This window comes from Homarus americanus, unplaced genomic scaffold, assembly GCF_018991925.1.
Source record: "Homarus americanus isolate GMGI-L3 unplaced genomic scaffold, GMGI_Hamer_2.0 scaffold39155, whole genome shotgun sequence".
In the NCBI taxonomy this organism is placed as follows: domain Eukaryota; kingdom Metazoa; phylum Arthropoda; class Malacostraca; order Decapoda; family Nephropidae; genus Homarus; species Homarus americanus.
In genome coordinates this window covers 5,434,821-5,459,001 of record NW_024737042.1, presented here as the reverse complement: position 1 = coordinate 5,459,001, position 24,181 = coordinate 5,434,821, and the positions used below count along the sequence as shown (strand labels likewise).

The following is a 24,181-nucleotide window of genomic DNA, read 5'->3' as shown; positions in this document are numbered from 1 at the left end:
GGGAAGAGGAGTCAGTGTGACTAATTCTAGAAAAAATATTATTTTTACTCCAAATATTTTACTAATCTAAATAACATTTTAATTAGTGTTGTATATTTTTATATGTGTATAGTATTAGCTTTTATGATCACAGGCTAGTACAGTAAGAAGACTTAAAACTATATTAAAATGCAGAGCATTTGTAAGGTGTGGCAATAAAGTCCACATCCCCCGCTGCATACACTGCCCAGGGCCGTAGGAATTCTTGCCTAGCTACTCTACTGCCTACAGCAGCGGGTTACGGTTATGCTAACAGCACCGTGTCCGTATAATTAGTAGTAACTAATATTGTACTGCCAATTCTAAAAATCAGAATTATGAAATTATAATACAAGCGATGTAGTTAAGTATCCTACAACGCTTTAAAATAGTTATTGAATAGCCTTTGACTAGCCCAACAGTTCTCCATATTTGTTTGTGTGCTATTCTAACAAATTTAAAGAATAACAACAGTAGAACGAAAAAGTATTGGGTATTCAATATAAGTTAGACAGTTGAAATCTGTCAGGACAGGTTTTCAAAGTTGATTGCTATATGAATTTATGAATTACTCAAGATGATACCAAGTGATAACTGAAGGTGACACCAGGTGTAAATCTACTCTACAGACAAGAGCAGATTAGTTATTAAAAGTTAACACAGTGAATGTACGACTAGAACGTACTGTACAAGATATCATTTACAAAATATCGGTGCTATTTCATTATAGTTAACAGCTGGCAGTGTTACTCAGACACTTATGCATTAACTTTTTTCCACACATTTCTTCAATGCTGATAATTAATGAAATTAAGGAAATAGGTGCGGGGAAAGCTTTGGATAATACTAAATCAAGTAATACATAGCTAAGGACAGAATATTTCATTAAATTATACAAAAGACGAAGGTTAATCCACCCTACACACATTTGCCTGCACCTGCTCCGTCACACTTTATGGGTCTAAGATTACCATATTTAGTGTTCTGAACTTATAAAAAAAACACAATAATCCGTTCTAGCACACACACACACACACACACACATATCTATATATCTATCTATCTATATATATATATATATATATATATATATATATATATATATATATATATATATATATATATATATATATATATATATATATATATATATATATATATATATATATATATATATATATATATATATATATATATATATATATATATATATATATATATAACTAGCCCACTGAATGCTAATATTCTTGAAAATTCATAAATTCATTAGTGTATTTGAATGTATAATAATTCCCTTTAACTGGACAGAGAGAGAGAGAGAAGGAATGCTGCTTGGGGTGTAACCGTTGCTTACAAATGTCTACACTGTTGGATTCAGTATTCCTGCATACAAACAAACTCAGTCAAACGCATCAAATTGAGGTGGTGTTTCCCTCACTACATATTTACCACACAAACTTTGAATCAGGGTGACACAGACTTTATTGTCACGGATATGATGGAATTTTGTAATAATTGATGAAGAGCAACTACATGTTTAATAATGTTTTAATAATTATATATTAAACAGGATCTTAACTGCATTATAACAATAAGACAATCTCGTCGTTCATTACTTTGCTGTCCATACTTATTAGAGTGGAGAGTCTTCAGGTGTTCCTTCTTTACTGTTGTCTGGTCTTATATGTTTATTCATCATATAATACATTATACATTTTTTCGTTTAAATAACGTTTCATGTGCTAACGAAAAGGACTGCCAAGCCTCGTTTCAATACACCAGAAGGTCATGAGAGACTTATCAGTACTAACATAATACCACATTTCACATGAAGTGTTTTAAGGATGTGTCTGGTCTGGGCCGTTCGCTTCTAGCTCAACGAACTGTGTTGTCAGGCCGTTCTGATCCGCCTCAATTTCCTATAACCTCAGACGTTTACCAGTCACCTACACCACAGTAATCATTTACTCTCTTAATTGTAAAAACCTCAAAATAACCGACACATTTAATATTTTATGTTGATAAATTCATTACAACAGCCTTTGACCTGTCAGTCAAATTTTAGTTCGTTGTGCCTAAAGATATCACAGCTGACTATACTTAATTCCCGAGCAAGGCGATGGAAAACAAACGGTAAAACGTTACTTACTGCATTATAGAAAATTTCACATATAAGAGAAATGGCATATTCTGCAGACTGCACCACTACCTTCAAACACCAAAAATGAAATAGGCAGCTTCTCCTATGCCAACACTAGTAGAGGTGACGGCTTTTCTATTTCAAGAGCATTAGTACAGCTGTTCAAAAGTGACGTAGGTCACTGGACTGGGGCGGATCCAGGAATAACAAAAGGGGGGTCCAAGAAATTGTGTTGGGGGAACATGGAGAACAAAGCAAGCCCACCCAGCTGGGGGGGTGGGGGGGTTGAGTGCTGTAAGCACCCCCCTCCCAGATTTTTTTTTAAATCTGGCCAATATCATGGGCATTTTGAGGCCATTTTGAAGCCACGTGCACTTGATATTAGGGGATATTCTGAGGTCAATAGTAATTACCTTTTCCTGTACAAAAAACGTCTGGGTACAATACTGCATTTAAGAAAATGTAATGGAATTTTCTGATGAAAATGGGGGCCCCTTGGATCCGCCCCTGCTGGATCACTACGGAGGCAGTTGTACAGGAGTGAAAATACCCGTCATAACTTCTCTATTAACAGACTATACGGCACGATCCATCACAAGACTGTCACCTCTCTCAGGAGTCGTCGTCTAGTTAGTAAGAAATATTTTATTAAAAGAAGATATTACTAATTTTAGGGGTTATAGTTGTCACAAGGCGTGACTATCTTTTTTTTTCAATATAAAGTCTAAATACTTTTTTGTACATATGAAAAATTGAATATAGGTCCCATAGGCATGCATGACTGCCCGTTAGGGTACTGCACTCGATTGCATTCACCACCCCAGGTTGTAAACTTAGGGGCTCATTTACAGGTGGGTGAACTGTGGGCGCCGGGGAATTTAACTACTGAACCCTGGAACTGGAGGCGAGCCGCGCTTCTTTTGAACACATAGCATTGATTTATTTCTTAGATGTACATGGCAACTTCTGCCTTACAAAAATTTTGAGAAAAAGAACAAATGGTGGTACAGTTACACTCGACTCGCCGCGTAATCTAGCCAGTTGAGGCGAGACAGCTGGTGAGCGCCTCACCTCCAGCCAATACCTGTCACAGAGCGAGCAACACATCCCTCCAAACTGTTGACAGCAGTTTATGAACTAATTTTTTTCAAAATTTTAAACGATAAAACAGCCATTTCCGTTTATGTGACTGAGTTTCTTTCTGTACTCAACTGGAATACCACGAGGGCTAGTTTATTTTTATTAGGCCTCATCACCATTAGAAGTGCGAAGGTCACTTTAAAATACGATTTTAATTCATTTACAAGTTTTAATTGTATGAATTCCTGTGGACCCAAAATTCTTCTGTATCAATCAATAGTTTCCAAGGTGATGTGGTCTGTTTTTTTTTTGTCAATCAATCAAAGGTGTATATACCGTCCTCCTGAGGGTTGGTTACCAGTCCTGCTCTCTTAAACCTCCAAGATTTTGTGTCTCTCTGGGGATCCAGTTTATAATTTCATTCAATCTTCCTAGTCTCTGCCTTCCCCTGGCCCTCCTACCCTCAACTTTGTCCCTTAATATTTGTCATTATCCCCTCATCCCTAATTATATGACCAAATTCCCTTTTTTTTTGTAACTTTCAAGTATTTCTTTTGATTTTTTACTAACCTTAGTGCAGTACTTCTTCGTTTGTTTTCCTGGACTAAAAGTTATTTTTAACATTCTCTTATAACACATTTCAAAGGCCTCTAACTCTAATCTCTTTCTGGTGACAAAATGTTCTGCTTCAGACCATACAGCAGTCCTGACCATATACTGAATAGCCTTTTTCTCAAATTGAAATTAAAGACCCTTTTTATTAGGTCTTTTAGATTATTAAATACTGTGTTTGCTTGACCCAGTCTTTTGATTTTTTTCACATATACACCGTCACTAATGGCTAATGTTACTGCTCAAATACAAAAAAAATTTCCACTTATTTATGTCTCCTGTTGCCTACCATCACTTTTATTCTAGGATTTATTTATAATTGGAAACAACCATTACTTTACTTTCGTCTTTACAGCATTAACTCTTAACCCATATTCTGCACCTTTTTCCAATAATTTGTTAACCAGCTTTTGTAATGCCTCTTCACTATCCAAGAGAAGAACAGTATCATCTGCATAGCATAAATTTGATAATATTGTTACAGACCCCTTTTGCTGCTTACCAGTGGCCAGGTCGTATATACTGAAGCAGTAGATATATCAAAAGTGTCATCGAATTACCACTAGCTGTCCCTCCAGTCTACGGTAATTTCCCGACAATCGGTATCAGTCTACAAACAAAACAGGCAGGTAGATTTCCACCAGGTCACAAACACACTTGTAAACTGTAGTCTCTTTAATAATTACCAAATCTTCACAAAACTGTTCACAGGGTACGTCTTCACGGCCTGACTTCTCACTTCGAATACAATACAGTACATACATTCAGCACACTACCAGTGTACAATTCCTTAGTCTTTTCACTTTATATCACTCAACAATTCCACAATACTGTACTTGCACACCAATTATCTATCGCTGTCACTAGGCTTGTACTGTACTTCACACTCTGAGCAGAAACGGGCGACTCCTTCCCCAGGGAGCTTGCTGACATCTATATACCTCTCGTCAGATGCCCAGAGCATGTTAGTGCTATACAGACCTTGCAGGTCGGAATGAGATACGCCTGGAAAGTTCTAGAACGATCTAGGGTTACAATACGAAAGTAAATCATAAAAAAATTATGCAATACATTCTAGAAAATTCTTACATAGGTAATACATACAATATATACAAGTAAATCTCCCTGAACTTGCCAAAATAACTGCTGTTTGGAATAGAAAATTATCAAAACACCTAGCTCACAAAAATTATAATACTGTATTATGTTCTGGCATAACACTACTCCCTCCCTAATCGTTGTGTTAGGATGACACTATACTGTATACCGTATTTTGCGGCATATAAGACACACCGGTGTATAGGACTCATCCTAAATTTAGCATGAAATATGTTGGAAAAATTAAATTGAGGGGAATTTTAATGTTGTAATTTTTTTTATTGCTACTTTATTTGTAAAAAGAAATCATTCATACCAAATCATGCCAGTATGTAGTATTGTAACTTTACCAAAACAAAACAAAACTAAAATGGCTGCCAGGGAGTAGACCATTGTTCCGTTGTTTGTTGAGCCTTAGCCCGTTATCGAAGCATTTCGTGCCTCAATTAAGGTTTGTTTTATTTTATAAGGCAGTTACAAGTTTAAACAAGAAATATAACACAGGTTATTGGTGGGAAATCTGTAAACATCTAAGACAACGAGTAGTTTGCCTGACCACTGTCGGTAGTTTCAAGAATTATCGCAGTCATTTACTGAATATTTCTTGTTTATTTATTATTGTTTTAATTGTTCTCTTTGTAAAATGGAATTAGTCTTGTAATATACCATATATATTCATTCTGAAGTTGTTTGGATTCTTAAACTAGGGGGATACCGAGATCCCAAGCTGGACCCCAATCCTGACCTTCACCATATTGGACACAGGGTGATTTTGAGGATAAAATTTGGAAAAATAAGCGCGTCCTATATGCCACAAAATACAGTACATAATAATCCTGAAACTTGGTAGGTCTCCTCCTCTCCCACTACTGCCGACATACTGGGATGTCTTCAGAGTCCTCCCTTGGCACAGCAACCTAAGTCACATCACCAGAGTGGTTCCCCTCTCCTGTCATGTCCAATTCCGCTAAGAGAGAACGGTGCTCCTCTTCCTGGTCCATGGTCGGATTCTCCAGATCGGTACGGCCCTGAGTTCTTCCAGGATCTCCAGTCTGTCCCTCATCGGTGATAGGTGACTACTCCTCAGAATCTTCCTACGTGTACTGTCCTGGCCTATGATACTGCCACAGACGATTGATGTGGACTCCCTTCGGCTAAGCTTTCCTTCCTCCCCTGATCCAATAGGTCACATCTGAAAGACGTTCCACTACAGTGTATGGTCCTTCCCATGGACTCTACAACTTCGGTGACTGACACTTCTTTTGCAGAGGGTTATGCATGTTTTGGATAGTTCACCACTTCACCGGACATAGCTCGGGGTCTTAACTCAGGTGCTCTGTAATCAAACCCAACTCTTCCTTTTTCTACACCCTTATCATATTTTACATAATTTTCAATACTATTCACAAACGATGTTTCATACACACCATCACAATTATACGGGTCACCAGACCTTGACTGATACCCTGCTCTTAGACAATTCTCCAGAACTTCCATCCTGCTACAGTATTGACTTTCTTAAGCTCTTTATATACCTCTGTGATCTCACCACTCACTTTTTGTTTGTGCCGATTCGATTTTTCACCCACTTCCTCTTTTCTCGCTCCTAGTTCAACTTGCACTTCATGCAACACGTCATCCCAGCTGTTACACATCATTTGCAGAGCCTCATCTCTTTCATGAAATTTCTTGTTGATCTCTTCCTTCAGCTGCTGTAGTTGTTACTTCTGTTCTTCTCTTTGTTCTTGCAATAGTTGTTTATATTCTCGTTGTTCTTGCAGGATTTGTTTCTGTTCTTCTCGTTGCAATCACACCGTCACCTTCCATCTTGACTAGTATCTCACTGCTAGGGTATCCCATTCCTGTCATCAGTGTTACGAATCCCTTTCGCCGCTTATCAGCTTCCACCGCTGGTTTCCAGCATTGCATTGACTGGGATAATGCCTCCTCATTATTACCTTGTAATTCAATTGTCAGTAGGAACATTATAGAATCTAGTCACATTAAGCACACCGAATCTGTCAACACTAATTTGAGTAATGGCAGTACAAACTGGACAATTTTATGATTAACAAGATTTGTAACCAAGTGAAAGGGTTGGTAACATACTGATATGCTATTACCACCATGCAATGTGTATTATTCCAGATGATACTAAATTTCACATAATACTTCCTTGAGATAAATGTACAGTACTGTATATATCAGGTGCCTACAAGAGAGCTCAGGCTCTCACTGGCTCAGCCATGTTAATATTGTTATTATTATCCACCCTATATCTGTGTTTTTTTGGCTAAATAAACTGTTTCAATTCAATTCAATTCAAATTCTCTCCTTTACTGTATATATTAGCCTTGTCAATAATTACTCCTTAGTCTGTACTCACCCCTGAAGATGTGAAGTATATATAAAGTCTCTCCTCAATTTACGACAACTCGGACATACGACAGCCATGGTCGTATAAAATATTTTTCACATTACTTATTTTCGAATCCTGACGCCAGTGATCGCGTTGTGTACTGACAAAATTTTCGTTTGTAGTTCCCTTTAAAATGGTTTCTAAGACATACACCTTCACAGCAACCTCACACCCTCACAGACATACACCGTCACAGTAGCCTCACACACCTTCACACCATCACACTATTTCCAGACTGCTATTTTTTTTTTTTTTTTTGTAAAAAGAGAAACTGCAGAAAAAACAAACAATTTGGGGGGCTGGGCAAGATCTGGGGCCAGGGGCAAATGCCTCATTTGCCACCACTATAATCTGTCACTCAACTGATCAACCCTAAAAGCTTTATCATTTTTCATTTTGCTCAGACACCATGTAATAATTACCCCCTTTAATCGATTCATCACTTAACAGACACTCCCCAGGAATGAATCTTGTCTATTTTAAGAGGCCTGTCTCTACACTGGAAAGTGGTGGATATAACAATGTGAAAGTTGTTAATTGGTGGACATGTATGGGGAATGGATTAAGTAACAATGACTTAGAATAGTGCTTGTAATTTGATTTAAGTTATTATACTACCCAAACCATGAGTGATAAGGTATATGAGTAAACTGGGGTGGGGTAAAATTGAAATAGCCTTTAATATGAAGAGAAACTACCACTAAGTTCTATTAATTCTTTATAAGATAGCATGACTATGAGTTTGTTAAATGGTGAGAATTATAAGTGCTTAGAGAAATTTTTAATCAGTAATTGAATGCAATGTAGATGAACAATACTGTACTGTCAGGAATATATATAAATTGGCTATAATGACATGCCTTATGTTAATTAAGCTTTTTGGATAATTCAAATAACAATACAAAAATTGAATTAATTTTTATTTCAATTTTGTTAAAGGATATGTAAGACTTTATACAGTACTGTAATATGTGAACTCCTGATAAAATTAAACTTTTTATTATAATACTGTACACTATTCTAATTTTAAGCATTTTTATTGTTATTTTGACCATCGCCCTTTTTTAACTGCAGGAATCAAGCCATCCTTTACAGCTTGTTCCATAGCCAATCGTTCTTCTTTCTTTTTCTTGTAATCTGCCACATTGTCATAGCGTTGCTTGTAGAGAACATCCAAGTTAAGTCCATCATGACCCACTGAAAATAGACACTACCTAGATTAGGTTACAAATCTTATATACAGTATGTAATCAATAGATCAACTTGCCTCTAATTGTTAATATATACAGCAATTCAAATACAGTAGCTATACCAAATAAAATTTTTGAAGACCAATAGTAATAAGTCCTCAATTACATAGAGCATAAACATAATGCCCATTTTCACAACTGCAACAACAAGCTCAAAGAAAATTACATTTACCTGAATTAAAAAAAGAAAAAGAAGTAAGAATCTACAGTCAGGGACAAAAGTTCACTCCCCATGGTGAAGCTGGGTCACAAAAATGAGTCTCCAAATTGACTTACCCCAACTGTTTCATCTTATTTGGGGTCGATACTGCTTCATTTTGGGCAGGAGCAAACTAGTGACCCTAACTGTACATATATTTGATAGGAAATGTTTAAGTCCTAGAAAGGAAATGTATATAGTACAGTATTGTAGACTTCTGATTAGACATACTGTACAGGTATAAAACTATCAAGTGGAAGTTGATAAAATGTTAAAAATGAAAAAGTGTGTAATTAAGTATTCTTTAACATTTTTGACATTAAACAGGGAAGGATACTAAAGACTGCTAGGTGTGGGAGAAAAGGCATCATACTTTTCAATTACAGCACATGAGTAAAAAGTTTCAGTCTTCCGAGAAAATTATAAAAAATGTGAAGCATATATTAAAAAGTTTCTTGGGAAGAGATAAAGTGAATCCCTCTTAAAAGCAGAACTACATCAAAGATGTGTAAACTTGTCATGGTTATTTGTCTTGTAGCCAAAGCCAGAAAGTGGTCTGGTACCCCTCCCCCTTTAGAACAAAACAACTATTTTTTTTCAAAGGGGTTATATGCAAGAACAAAGAAAAATGATGGTTGTGGTAATTTATTTTTTTCACTGGCAGGTCTATTTTCTGTAACCATTTGTGTGACTGTTCATAGCGTCATTAGCGACTGGCTAAAAGAAGCATTTAATCCATAAATGGTAGATAAAACATTTTTTTTTATAACAGAAGACATCTAAAAGAGAAAACATTTGTAACTTTTATAAATTATTCTTCAAATTTACACATTAGAAACTATATTTTACTGATTTTGACTGCAATTATCATCAGGTATATTTAAAAAAAATTTACAACAGGTTGTTCATTCAGGGATTATCTGCCAAAGTTGGTGGAAACATAGGAGATACTGTGATTAATAACGGTGATAGCTTATGAAATTTCAACTTTGGTGATTGTCTAGTTGAATGATGTTATCAGTCAATGTGAAAAACTTCCAAGGCTGATCTACCAAAGATGCTGGATGCTGTTTTTGATGAAATTCACACACTGACAAAAGTTCCTGGTGAAAAGGGAAGCTACTGTTGATGATCCAGTCTGTAAATGAATCACTGTTCAAGACTTTTGATGACCTATCAGAAAAGGTACTGAAAAAGATCCTGCACATCCTAGAAGATGATCAACTTGGAGTTGACAGTCGTTTTTGACCGATAAGATAAGCCAAAATCAATTAAGCAGACAGAACAACAATGCAGAGGTGATGATGGGATGACACCCACTCATCAAGCAACTGGATCACAAAATGTCCCAAATTACTATCTTTTCTTGAAAGGACCAGTCAACAAAGCTGCCCTTGCTGCCTTTGTCAATGATTCTGTCATCATCAAGGCCATGTCTCAGTTTAAAATGAGTAAATCCATCATTCTTGCAGGGGGCTTTGCCAATGTGGAGACAGTGGAGTGAGCGAGGAGGTCTGGTGAGGTCCTGCTGGAACATGTTTTCTCTACACACGAAGAAGCAAACACTCGTGTTGTGCTGCATGCAAATAACTTTGCAAAAACCCATCACAGGACTGTGGTGCACTGTGATGACACTGAAATTCTAGTTATCTTACTGCATTACTATAGCAAGGGGCTTCTTTCTCCTGGAGAATATATATATGCATGCTGTGCACTTGGGAAAATCAATCACACGAGAGCAGTACATACCTGTGCATACTATTGTGGAAATGCTTGGGAAACGAGTGTCAATGTGCCTCCCTGCTGTACATGCCTTCACTGGTTGTGACAGTAACAGCGCATTCTTCAAAATTGGAAAACATACTACATTCACAACTCTGACTAAGCACATAGACATGGGGGCAGAGCTCTCTGAATTTGGTTTATCATTGTCACCAACCAGATCAGATAAAGTTGCACGATTTTATGTGCTCCAGCTGTATGGGCAAAAAGGAAAGCAGCTATGTTACCCCCAACAAAAGAAGCTTTCAAGCAACACTTCTCTAGAGTCGTGTTACAGACATCAGTCTGGTGTCAAAGTCACAAAGCAAAACCATAGGTAGCAGATGCTGTAGGTCATGTCTGGATAAAGACTGTAGAAGGACTTGTAATACCTCTTATGTTTGACCAGGAATGTGCATCAGTATAGGTTCGTAACCTCACTCACCTGTACTGTAACAACAAGAATTGTCTTGTCAAGGAAATGTTCTTGTCTGCTGGTAGGTCTGCCTTGCATTGAACAATGTGTTTGCGATACATGTACATGCCCAAACAGCCCACTCGATTGTTATGATTCTGATTCTGTTGATGATGACACTGAGGTCTGTGTGTAAGATGTGTTGTCTCTGTGCTGTGTATGAGGCAATGTCATCTTGAATGATGTACCTAACTAAACATGTGTTGGAATTTACTTTTACAAATACAGTACAATATGGTTGTCTGTTTTTCCAATTTATCTTTTATTTAATTTTAAGTACAGTAAGATCTTGTATTTTGCGAGTAATATAGACTGGAAAAATTACGCCAAATTCAAATTCGCCAAATGCAAATACATAAACTAATGGGAAAAATAACAATATAGACTGGCCACTCTACATCAACCTCTGATTTTCCCATTTATAACCTCCAAATGATACAAATTCTGCATTTATTCACCTGATTGTGCTTTACGGAAACTAGTTTTTAGGCGTTCCTCAAGTACCTTAATCACACGCTGCTTATCCTGCATCGAGTACTTGGCAAACTTAACTCCCTTATGATAGTCCCGCTTTTCCTTTTCCTTATTTGGCCGCTTAGGTGGGTCTGTCCCACCCCACCAGCACCAGTAGGACCCCCAGTGGAGGTAGATGCCATAATCTTAACTCAACAGGTGGTAGCACCACCCCAAAAAAGCACACAATAACAGCCTGGGTGGTTGCTAGGATGGCGTGGGCTACAACGCGGTAGTTGCGTTCTTGTATACCTCTTTTACGTTCACCACCGGCAATTCGATCGCCAGAATGCTTTTTGGAAACATACTTCTTACCTTGTCTTTCCATATTCATCGCTAACACAACAAAATTGGAGAAAACAGTGAAAATCACGGAGTAATCGACAGAAACCACGCGATTCAACTGATCACGTGATGTAAACAGAGAGCACTGGTGTAAACCGTTATTAGTCCTCACTGCGAAACATTGTTTTTACTTATACTTTTCATACAGTATTTATGGGTAACAGGTAAATTTGAAAAAAAAAAAAAAAAATACGAGTACCTCTCAAAAAACACTTCACAACCCAAAGACACGAATCAATTGAACATGGGAAGCAAATGTGAATTGCAAACATTGCATAACCCCACGCCACGCTTAAAACGTTGAGGATGGAATCATGTTAAAGCCAACATTAATATGCAAAAGTTCGCGTTTTACAAACAGCGTTCCCCTATTCATCAATCACGTTGCAACCAATTCGCGCAGACAAAACACGAGTTGTAGCAGAAATGACTGTAACTGGTATTAGGGCTGTGACGTCATTCAAGACGGTGGCCAGCATTCAGCTTGCTGGATCTCGCGAAATTCACGATATTTTACCCCAAATATAAGACTTGGTTACATTAGGTACTGCTCACGAAATTAAAAAATGCAAAACGAAATTGCACGAAATATGAGGTCTTACTGTACGTATTCTGCATTTAAATACCAACAATTTCATAGATATAATGCAGTCTTACTTGTGTGTGACTTAAATGCAGCATTGAAAAAGGTCAAACCGATGAAAAACCTTTTTTGTAGTTGTAATTAATCTTTAGAAAAAATATTGATTATACTTTGTCAAGTTTATACTGTATATAACGCTCAGAGTGTTTTGGTGATGAGAAAATACAAAGAATTATTGACATACGTATACATAAAACATGTGGATAATGTTCAGTATAGTGTCTGTATTTGTACTTCATCTTTAGCTAGCACCCTAGTATAGGGTAGTCCTAAAAATGGGCTTGTAAAATGGTCCAACCAGTGAAATAAATCACCACAACCATCATTTCCCCACTTCTCACACCAAAATCTTACAAAAAATAAAGGATGTATTTTGTTCTAAAAGGGGGAGAGGTTTCTTCTTAAATAAGGCTCTTTTTCAAAATGACCACTACACCATATCTAACACCATCATGGATGAGGTAAGAGGGGTGAAAACAAGAGTAGTGGACATATACAGGGAGATAAGTAGCTGGTGTTTGAAGTTGATAATGCCCTATTGCCAATGTTACTTAATGAGTTTTGAAGTGTGCATTCTCAGAGAAAGTTGATACACGATGATCAAAATATATAAACAAAAGAGACTGGGAAAATGAAGATAATATACAAAAGTTTCAGTTCAAATAACTGTGAGTGGGTCATCAGCAAATAATGTGATGAACAATGACATGAATCACAAAGCAGTGAAGGGAAAGAATGTAAAAGTTACACTGAGAAATATAGAAAAAACTACAACAAAGAAGACAAATATGGGAAAGTACTGAGAAGTCATTGAACACAAACTTATTATAATACATGGGGATAAAGTATAGACTCTGGATGGAGATACAATAGAATTGACCACATTGGAAATAACAAAAATGGCAACTTTTAGAGTAATAAGCAGAATGAATAGGATGCAGGGGCTAAGAATTTAGAAATAAGGAGGAAATGTGGAATACAAGATGTGTTAGGCAGAAATTAGGGTCAGGGTTTACACATATGGTATGAATACTTTGAGAGAACAGAAAGTAAAAGACTGGTAGATTGAGTGTACAATTTAGAGGATAAGGTGGTTGGAAGAGGGAAAGTTCAAGTTGGAAATGTGGAATAAAGGACATATTAAAATTGATGGGGATGGAAATCCAGGAAGCAGCGATATTAGTGAATGACTGGGGATCCTGGCGAGTGTTTTTTGGTGAAGAACCTGCTGCTGATGGGAGATACAAGTTTGTGTGAAGTGGTAAGGATAAATAGACACGGTAGATATCTGAAGCCTTGTTCATGCACAGGGAATACAACAGCAGCACATATCTATTGCTCCAGTATTGGTGCCTGAATGACAGCTAATAATAGAGTCTGTGTGCATGTGCTCTTGATTCTAGTTACCAGGCATTTTCAAAGGAAATGGCTTAAGTTATAAAATTAACCTCTTGTGTATGGGGTTCCCTCAGAGCTGAATAAAATCGTCTGGTGTTAGCCAAATAAAATATTAAAATTGGAGTCCCTACAGTGAAGGGGTTAAATTGAATAAATATACAGTGACCCCTCGGTTAACGAACTCAATCCGTTCCAGAAGGTCGTTCGTTAACCGAAACCATTGTTTCAATGGGTTTTTGGGTAATTGGTTCCAGCTCACCGAAAATTTCCTAAATTCAACAAAAATGGTAGAAAAGTTCACTTACTTTGAGGTGTGTATGTAGAAGGCTCCTGGATGATGATGATGATGATGGGATTTAGAATGGGGGTGGAGGAGAAGAAAGAAGAGAAGGCATTGGGGTGGAAGAGAAGTCACCCCATGGCGCCATTTCACCCATAAAATTTTAGTTCTCTTGGTGTAATTCAAGATTATTTTCTTTAAATCAACACTGCACTGCATTATATTTGTCAATATGTAAAATATATTTCAAAATGACCAATAATTTGCTTGGAAACACAGAAAAAAGCGTTTAGTTGAAGAGAGTCTCAAGCAAGATGTTATCCTCCAGTGAAAACAGAGAGAGACTAACGCCTGTTTGCTGTGCTAAGAGGCTGGATGCCGCGCGTGCTTCACCGTATATAATATATATATATCACGGCCTATAAGGCGGCGGGGTGCATAAGACGCCCCCCCCAAATTTCCATTTAAAAAGTAGCTTTTGAGCTCTATTTGCTGTATAAGACCAGTACCCCAAATGTGACACTTACCCACTGACTCAGTAGTCCTTTACCAACCATCCTTGATTTTTTTAAATAAGGCCAATTCACTTCAAGTAATGTCATCAAATTATACTCGCTGGTGTAGTGTAAACACTAGTGACGTCACTGAAGCGTGGTGGGAGTGTTCCCTCGTCTGGGTGGTGTGACTATTTATACAACATGTGGTTCAACAGCAACCACCGTATTCTAATTGTGATGTTTCATTAGGATTTGAGTGAAAAAGGTTACCAGTATGTACTTACTACATACATTTATTACACAAATATATATATATATATATATATATATATATATATATATATATATATATATATATATATATATATATATATATATATATATATATATATATATATATATATATATATATATATATATATATATACTGAATATACTATGTACAAAAAATGAATGTTCAATGAATTATTTATGGTGCATTAGGGTACTAGCCACTTCTGATGGGCTATAAATAGCCTTCTTTATCTCCCCTCCATCTCACCCTGAGCCAGACGGAAGGGTCTTGGTAAATAACATGTTTGCTTATTTTCCATTTACTTTAAATAGATTTACCGAATTATTTGTTTTATTTATTTATTTATAATATACTGTAATATATTAAACACACTGTAATTATTTTCTTTAATTTATAAACTGTTTTGCGACAAAGGAATGTTCTCCAGTAGTGTTTCATTAGGATTTGAGTGAAAAAATATTATGTACTTACACAATTGTTCCTCTTACTTTGACAACACAACATACATACAGTATATTATTTCTCAGTTTTGATCTTTTTTTTTAATTTTTGTATTTATTTATAGTTAGTTACTTAAAATAAGGCCAATTCACTTCAAGTAATGGCATCAAATATTACCAGCTGGTGTAGTGTAAACACTAGTGACGTCACTTGAGCGTCTGTAATTAACCGTCGATAGTTTCAAGAATTAATGCACTTTTCCTTTCTTGTCTCCTCACTGGCAAATGGGGGGGGCGTGGGGAGGGGTGTGTGATGATAGCTGTGTTTATTACAGGGGTATAAATCTCTTTTACGGTATGTTAGACAGGTTTATAATACATTTTTATTATTTTAATATACCGGTAATCTTAATTTGAATCCAGCTTGCCAAACGTAAGTTTCAGTATAAAATAATTAGTGGTAAGACCTTGTGAGTGGCTTACGATGTTTTCATCACCACTCTTGACACACTAAACCACAATATTTAAGAGGTAAGAATTTTAAACTTGGTGGTTTAGACGACCCCCTAACTTTGGGCAGATTTTTTTAATGTTCAAATTTCGTCTTATAGGCCGTGATATACGGTATAGACCAGAAATTTGAACGATAAAATCTGAAGTCAGTTCCTCTGAGTGAAAGGAGGTGGTTGATGACTTAATTAATATAAAAATCAGATGAACAATCACCTTCAATTATGTTCAATAATTTTTAAAATGACTAAAATTGAATATTAAACTTTAAAATTATTGAATAGTATAAACTTCTTGATATTTACTAAAATAGTAGAATTTAAGCCCTAGAACGATTAATGTATTGGTGGACTGATACAAAGCTGGTTGCCCAGTCAGTGCAGCGAAAACATGTGGTCGGTTAAGTAAGAATTCGTTAACGAATTATTGTTCGTTAACGAATTGAAGATCATATGGAAGGCAGTTCGTTAACGAAATTTACGTTAACCGGCGTTAGTTAAGCAGTCACTGTATAGAGTAAATAAATAAATAAATAAATATATATACAGTCAACCCTCACTTCCTTGATTAATGTAACCCACAGGGTGCATCGGAAAGTGAGAAACAGCGTAAATGAATAACATAACATATGGGATTAATTGAAATAGAGTAGACCCCAAACTCCACTTTGTGACACACAACTATGTTGTAGTAAAAATATTATCTTAACTTTATGATGGTATGCACACAATTAATAATTAAGAAATATCAATAATATTAGGTTTTTAACACTTACATTAGTGAAAAAGATGGCTGGGCACAGGGATGGGCGGTTGGTTCCGAGGCAGAGGGCAGATTATTATTGGCCTCACCTGTATCACTGTATCAATTGTATCACTATCCACCACAGAGGCTTGCAGGGCCTCTTTGTCAAACCAAAGTTCATAAGTCCATATCCTCACTATAATTATCACTATCACCCACTTGGGCGGCTGTAGTGGGTGGCGGGTGAAGAACTGGTAATGTTTATGATGGCGACCTTGTGTCGCACCATGTATTACCCGCTTACACAACATATGGCGGAGCGGGGTTTGGATCAAAAATGGCGCGGCTCTCCAGCACCGCTCTCCAGCGTAATAAATTTACGCACGCGAATGAGCATGTTAGTTTGACGGGGCACAGCAAGCGTGGAAAGCGGAATGTGGGACGCGTAAAGTGAGGTTGACTGTGTATATATATATATATATATATATATATATATGTATGTATGTATGTATGTATGTATGTATGCATGTATGTATGTATGTATGTATGTATGTATGTATGTATGTATGTAATGTATGTATGTATGTATGTATGTATATGTATATATATATATATATATATATATATATATATATATATATATATATATATATATATATATATATATATATATATATATATATATATATATATATATATATATATATACAAGGAAAACAAGAAGTTCTAGCGCCATGTGATTCACATCTTCAGGGTGAGTACAGACTAGTCTGTACTCACCCCAAAAAAAACACCTACAGTATTTACTTGCATATATATATATATATATATATATATATATATATATATATATATATATATATATATATATATATATATATATATATATATATATATATATATATATATATATATGTAAAATAAATGCTACCACCGCACTGTATAATAATAACAACTAAAGTTTCATATTAACTCAACAAGCAGTCATCTTTAATTTACACTACAAAATTCCTTTTTGTAAAATAAAATAAACTTTGGCACACATTATAGATTCTACCTTATACAAAATCTATATCTGTAATCATACCTGTGAAAAGATGGTTTTGTTTCTTGCCAAGAGACTCCAAAGCATGTTCTGCTCTTTCGATGTAGTTATTATCTACAAACTCCAACACACACTGCTCCTCTTCCTCTGTAGCACAATCAGTTCTCTAGACAGCAACCATGACACAACCCTGGGTCCGGCATGAGCTCCTTTGTTGATATGTATTTAAACTTGTCCTTCTTTATACAAAATACAGCAGGGATTCAAGAAAAGCGATGAACTTAAATGTCAGCCTGATGTAAAACAAATACAACCAACAGAAACAAAGGCAATTTTCACGAGGCATGTCTTAAACCTTTGAAAATTATTCACAAGTGAGCACATGATGTCAACAGCTTTGGAAACAACAGTTACCTGAGAAATTGACTTCATTGGTTGTAAACCTGTCAAGTTTAAGTCAAAAGTTTTCAATGCTTCTGATATCAAATCTCTTCACCCATTGTTGCTCTTTATCACATAAGCAGCATGGTTTTAACCACATAATGTCAACACATCTTGAAAGGTTAACACAGGTTAGCTCCTTGTTGCCAAACTACAGTACACTGTCAAACTACAGAACACTGTAATATGTGAGAGGCTACCTTTCTGGAAGACTGCAATGAGTGATACCTAAATGTTGGGATGAAAAAAAAAAAAAAGTAATTGGACATTAGATAAATAGTCATAGATCTGACACTTGAAGAAAGACATTATATGAGCAAGGTATATGTTAGAAGAGGAATTCTATAGCTTGGCTCTAGAAGGATGGACCCCTCAGTATATTTTGGGCAGTGCTGTAATGCTAACTTTTTATCTTGTCCACTCTTTCAGCACCAATCGGTGGGAGGAAGAGGAAGGCTGAGTATGGTTAGTACCTAAAAAATATATCAAAGTAGAAATTATATAGCTTAAATCCTGCACAAGTCTAAAACTGTGCCTTTCATAAAAATTCACATATTCTATTATGTCTATACAGTATTTACAAAATCCTCAAAACCGTTTTAGGTCTTGGTCCCAAGTGCCTAAGATTTGAGGATCTATTCTTCTATATAATTACCATAATCATCTTTAGTTTCACTTTTGCTAATATATGTAAAACCTATACAGGTTGACAATCCCTTATCCAAAATCCTTGGGGCCAGATGCATTACAGTTTGAGAATTTTCGGTTTTCAGAATGGTGTATTTTTTTTTTTACAGGGATCAGCCCACCGAGCACAGGTCACTGACCCACATTGGGGCCTGGGGGCTAAATATAATAATAATAATAATAATAATAATAATAATAATAATAATAATAATAATAATAATAATAATAATAATAATAATAATAATAATAATAATAATAATAATAATTCATAGGTCTAGATCGTGTTTCTCACTTTTGATCTTTTTCATTCTTGTATTTCTTTATTATTATTATTATTATTTTATTAATACAATTATTGTTATTATTATTATTATTATCATTCTATTTTATTTTTGAGTTATGTTTTATTAAAAATTTTATTTACTATGAATAATTATTATTACTGTATTATCATTATTATTATTATTATAATTATTATTACTATTACATTTTCACCCCAGGCCCCGATGTGGGTCAGTGACCTGTGCCCGAGTGGGCTATCCCCCAAAAAAAAAAATGTCACAAAAAACTTTCCGGTTTCAGAGCTTTTCGGTTTGGAATTTCGGATAAGGGTTGTCAACCTGTATTAAGAGTTACTTTTAAACAACTTCACAAGTAGTTGTTATACATGGTAACAGTTACCTCCAACAGATACACAGTTCACTACAGGTAGAGAATATATTTTATTCCTGTTCCTGTGAGAGCTTGAAGTTATTGTTACAACACTGTATTAAAAGTGGTGCCCCCAATGAAGGGGTTAATGGAACTCTACTAACCTTGTGTATGGGCTCTCTGAGCTGATAAAATTGTCTGGCATTAACCATAGGTATCCCCATAGTGAAAAGGTTAAAGGCATGGTCATCAGCCAATCAGTAAACATAACCTGAAAAACAGCAACATCAGTACAGTACAATATTTTTAAGCAAACTCTCTGATCTATAAAAAGAAAATCTCAATGAAGTCATTTATTTTGATAAAGTAAAAAATATCATGCCCAAAGATATCTTTCTCATGTTGTATGCTCATATGATTTCTTTTTAATGTGACTCCTGTAATTTCAAATAACAATACATGGTCAGTATCTATCTGTGAGTACAACCTTGAACTAGAATGACTTACTTCAGAGAGGTCAATTAAACCAACCCCGTGTTTCAAGTTAACATTTTCACAAATTTTACCTATAATAGCATTAGTACTGTATTATCACGTAATGTCTTACTTTTCTGCTCTTCTGACTCCGCAAAAGAATCAGATACTGTAAAGTATACCATGTCAAGTTTACTTCTTTTTCTAGTTAGTAATACTCTGTATGTGGTTGGATTTCTGGGTGAGTGGCTTTCAATAAATATAAATAAAAGATTAAATTAATGACAACATGGTACTGTTTTACAATGTTCTATTTTTTCCAAGCCCTTTATCAAGAACAAATACAGACTCACCTTCATTCTGAAATTCACCCCTCTTATTGTTGTAACAGATGTGTGTTCTTACACAACCCAATACAGATATCCAATCTGGAATCTGTCTAGTTTACCCCAGTCCTCTTCATATGATTTGCCATATCACATGCAGTCTAACTACAGTGCAACCTGTCTACTAAAGCAACTAAAAGATGTTCACATCACTGGAATCTGTGAGTATAAAATGAAAAGCTTTTGACAGCTGGGTAGTCAGGTAGAAATCTTCTAGCCTCTTCAGATTCTTCAATTTTCTGCTGTATATACTTTTTCATAGTGATGTAGTAGGGGTGAGTGTGTTCTCTAGCATACATGCAGGCCACACACTCTCCTTTCACATAATTCCAAAGTCTCAAGGTTCCATCCCTGGTAAAAGGAAAGTTGTGCAATATATACAGTATACTGTAATGATAATATGCAAGTTAGGATAAGGACTCATCTAAGTGTAACCTTAAAGTCTGTGGGTTTGTAGCCCAGGCTAATCCATGATAATGATGGCTGTCATTAATAAAATTACAGTACAGAACTCTCCAGTCACAACAACACAAGCCCTCAGAAATGGGTCCTAAGAGGTAGAAGTAACATTCAAATCTGAAAGATAAAAAAACCGAGTGTTACAGCAGATTTCCTCCGTATATATTATCAGCTATCTTTCAAATCTACATCAAGCAGCCCTCAGACCTCCTGAACACAATAAACCTAAATCGGGATCATTGATTTTTAAGATTAATCCTTAATTTATATATACTAAACTATATCAAAGGATTCATATCTAAAGTCAACCAGATACAGCTACCCCCACTTATTATGACCTACTCAACTTACGACCACCAAAATCGACACTTCTCCAGTCGTGCCAAATTTTGTTAATTACATATTTTAGAGTTCCAACGTCAGTGATTCTTGCAATGTGCTGACAAAATTTTCGTTTTGTAATTCCTTTAAAATGTCTGGCAAGCTTAAAAGTGAGAGTTTTGTGGTGCTGAGAAGAAAAAGACACCCATTTTAGATTTTCTGTGTATTATTTAGCATTTTCCAACTTCCGACCTGGATTTGGGTCCTTAACCCCGAAATCAATAAGGGGTAGCAACTGTACTGTATAATGGAGAATGAAAAATTAAACTGTATATAACAAATGAGGCTAAATAAAAGATTCAGTAAGGAATATAAACCAACTACAAAACCTCAGTGCCACACAAAGTTTCTCTGCACTATCTCTTCTGACAGCACCCATAAAGGTTACTGATGAATACTAAGCACTCTGTACATGGCATGCTGTACAGAGTATACCCCGATAACTTACACATGTAGTTGTGAAAAGTCACACGGATAAGACTGAATCAATGATTTTAAAACAATTAATACCATAGAATATAACAAATTTGGGAGTTTAGTGCCAGCCACAGAAACCATCAGGGTATGGCAACAGTCCGACAGCCCGGCCCCAGCAGCCCTTACCCCACCCAACACCAGATTAGTAACCCAGCGTTAACTCACCTACCACCCAGATTCAGGAGACCACCTGAAGGATTAGTGACCAGCACAGTTAAGCAATGCATCTGCTAACCGAGTCAAGGTAAGAATTGCACATACACCACCCAGACTGAGAACAATGTAATTCTTCACTCTCTATGCGAAAGAAGGTAGAGAGACATTGACAGCGGTCACCTGTCGTGTTGCCAGCTAATCCTTCATTATCCTGATTTGTGTTTGTGAAATTGTGACCTACATTATTTAAGTACTGGCCTATTTTGGCCCTCCAGCAGGGATAGAGAGACAGATACAATACAAAATTTGAAAAGAAGAAAAATAGAAATGTTGTGAAAGGTTCAATGAAAATGTTTTCAAAACACCAGAAACTGGTGCAGGACCTGGCGTGACTGTGGTGGTGAATCATATCAGCTGAAGAATAACAATATATGGCGCGCCTCATATCATTGTTGTTTCTCTCTTATTAACTTCTCTCCTCTACACCTGTTTTCTCCTCTTCTTTCTGGCTGATCATCACGAGAATACTGTTTATTAATAATAAAACGACACGACTGTGGCAATGGCCAGTCATCAAAGTGTCATCTCCATATCTATAGGCCTCATTGAAGCATATCAAACCTGATTAGACCACACTACCCCCATTAAGATAATATACTCTAGTAATACTAGCCATCATTTATGGGTTGACAGAAACCTCACTGGAGCATTTTAGGCCTGATTGCACACAAGTATACAGTGATGTTCTCAGCCAGCTGGGAAGCAACAACAATCATCAGTGTTTTTTGAAAACGACCAGAACTGCTGTTCATTTCTCTCTTCTTGAGATAACAATTGTGCAGCAAAATCACGGACAGGATTCAAGTTTGAACAACACTGACAGGCCGCTGTCAGAAGCGTGAAAGTGTTGGCGTCGATTATCGAGGTATACAGTACATGTGCTTGTGGATTTGGGAACCCAATGAGAGACTGAATGAGACCCATTTCTGAGACTGTGTTGTTTCAGGAAATTTTAATGACATGCATCATTAAGTGTGTGAAAGGACTGGGATGAGTGATGAAAGAACATGTTGTCGTCAATTGTTTGAAAAATTCTGGTTCAGGTTGGTACAGTGTGATACCCATGCGGAACAGCTCAGAGAGCCCATACCTGGGGGTTAGTAGAGTCTCATTAACCCCACTGGGCTGTTCACAATGCAGTGTTGTAACAATAGCTCACAAGAACAGAGAATAGTATTCTCTGTTGACAGCATCGAATAGCTCTGAAAACGAAGTTTTTAATGAACATTTTTTTTTTTTTTTTTTTTGGAGAATCTGTGAACAGGTCTTGACCCATCGAGACTGGGGGTGAAAATGTGTGTAATATGCATTATAATATGTGTGTGTGTGTAATGTGTTGTAGTAAAATTTTTGTAAATATAACCAAATAAAACAGAATGACTAACAATAATAATATGTGTGCACAATAAAATAATATGTATGTAGAAATACAAGAATAAAAAAAAAATCCAAAGAAAGAAAACACGACAGCTGTGTGTGTGTGTGTGTGTGTGTGTGTGAGATGGAGCATTTGAAATTTCTTTGCAAGATAAAGGATTAGCGACCAACATGGTCTTTTGACCAGACTGTAGATTTACCATTTGTATTTGTTATTTTCTTTAAAATACAGAAGGAGACTGTGAATATAATTTATAGTAGAGTCAAAAGTTTACAAAAGAACATAGTTGAATAACATTGTTACAATATATATAATATATGTATGTATATATATGTATATGTATGTAATAATAATATATATGGCAAATAGCGTGTTTCTTCTTTCACTATGATTATCCTTTTTTACTCTCTATATATATATATATATATATATATATATATATATATATATATATATATATATATATATATATATATATATATATATATATATATCTCTCTATATATATATATATATATATATACACATACATACATACATACATACATACATACATACATACATACACATACACATACATACATACATACATACATACATACATACATACATACATACATACATACATACATACATACATACATACATACATACACTTGCATACATACACACATACATACATACATATACATACATACATACTTTACATATTTTTATACATACATACATACATACATACATACATACATACATACATACATACATACATACATACATACATACATACATATATATATATATATATGCTCTCCTGCTATATATATATGCACATTCTTCTCTTTCTGGCAGTCCCCATTCTAATGTCATGT

General features: G+C 35.7%; 1 protein-coding gene across 2 annotated transcripts in view; it reads right to left on the bottom strand.

The window, feature by feature from the left end:
• Positions 1–8,270: 8,270 nt before the first annotated feature.
• The window catches only part of LOC121872617 (tRNA (guanine-N(7)-)-methyltransferase non-catalytic subunit WDR4-like), a 50,206-nt gene continuing 34,295 nt past the window's right edge, over positions 8,271–24,181 (bottom strand). For both annotated transcript variants that reach the window (XM_042375513.1, XM_042375512.1), the window contains one exon: positions 8,271–8,564. In XM_042375513.1, the coding sequence (XP_042231447.1) occupies positions 8,410–8,564 (155 nt within the window). In that variant the 3' untranslated portion in view covers positions 8,271–8,409. The remainder of the gene's footprint in view (positions 8,565–24,181) is intronic.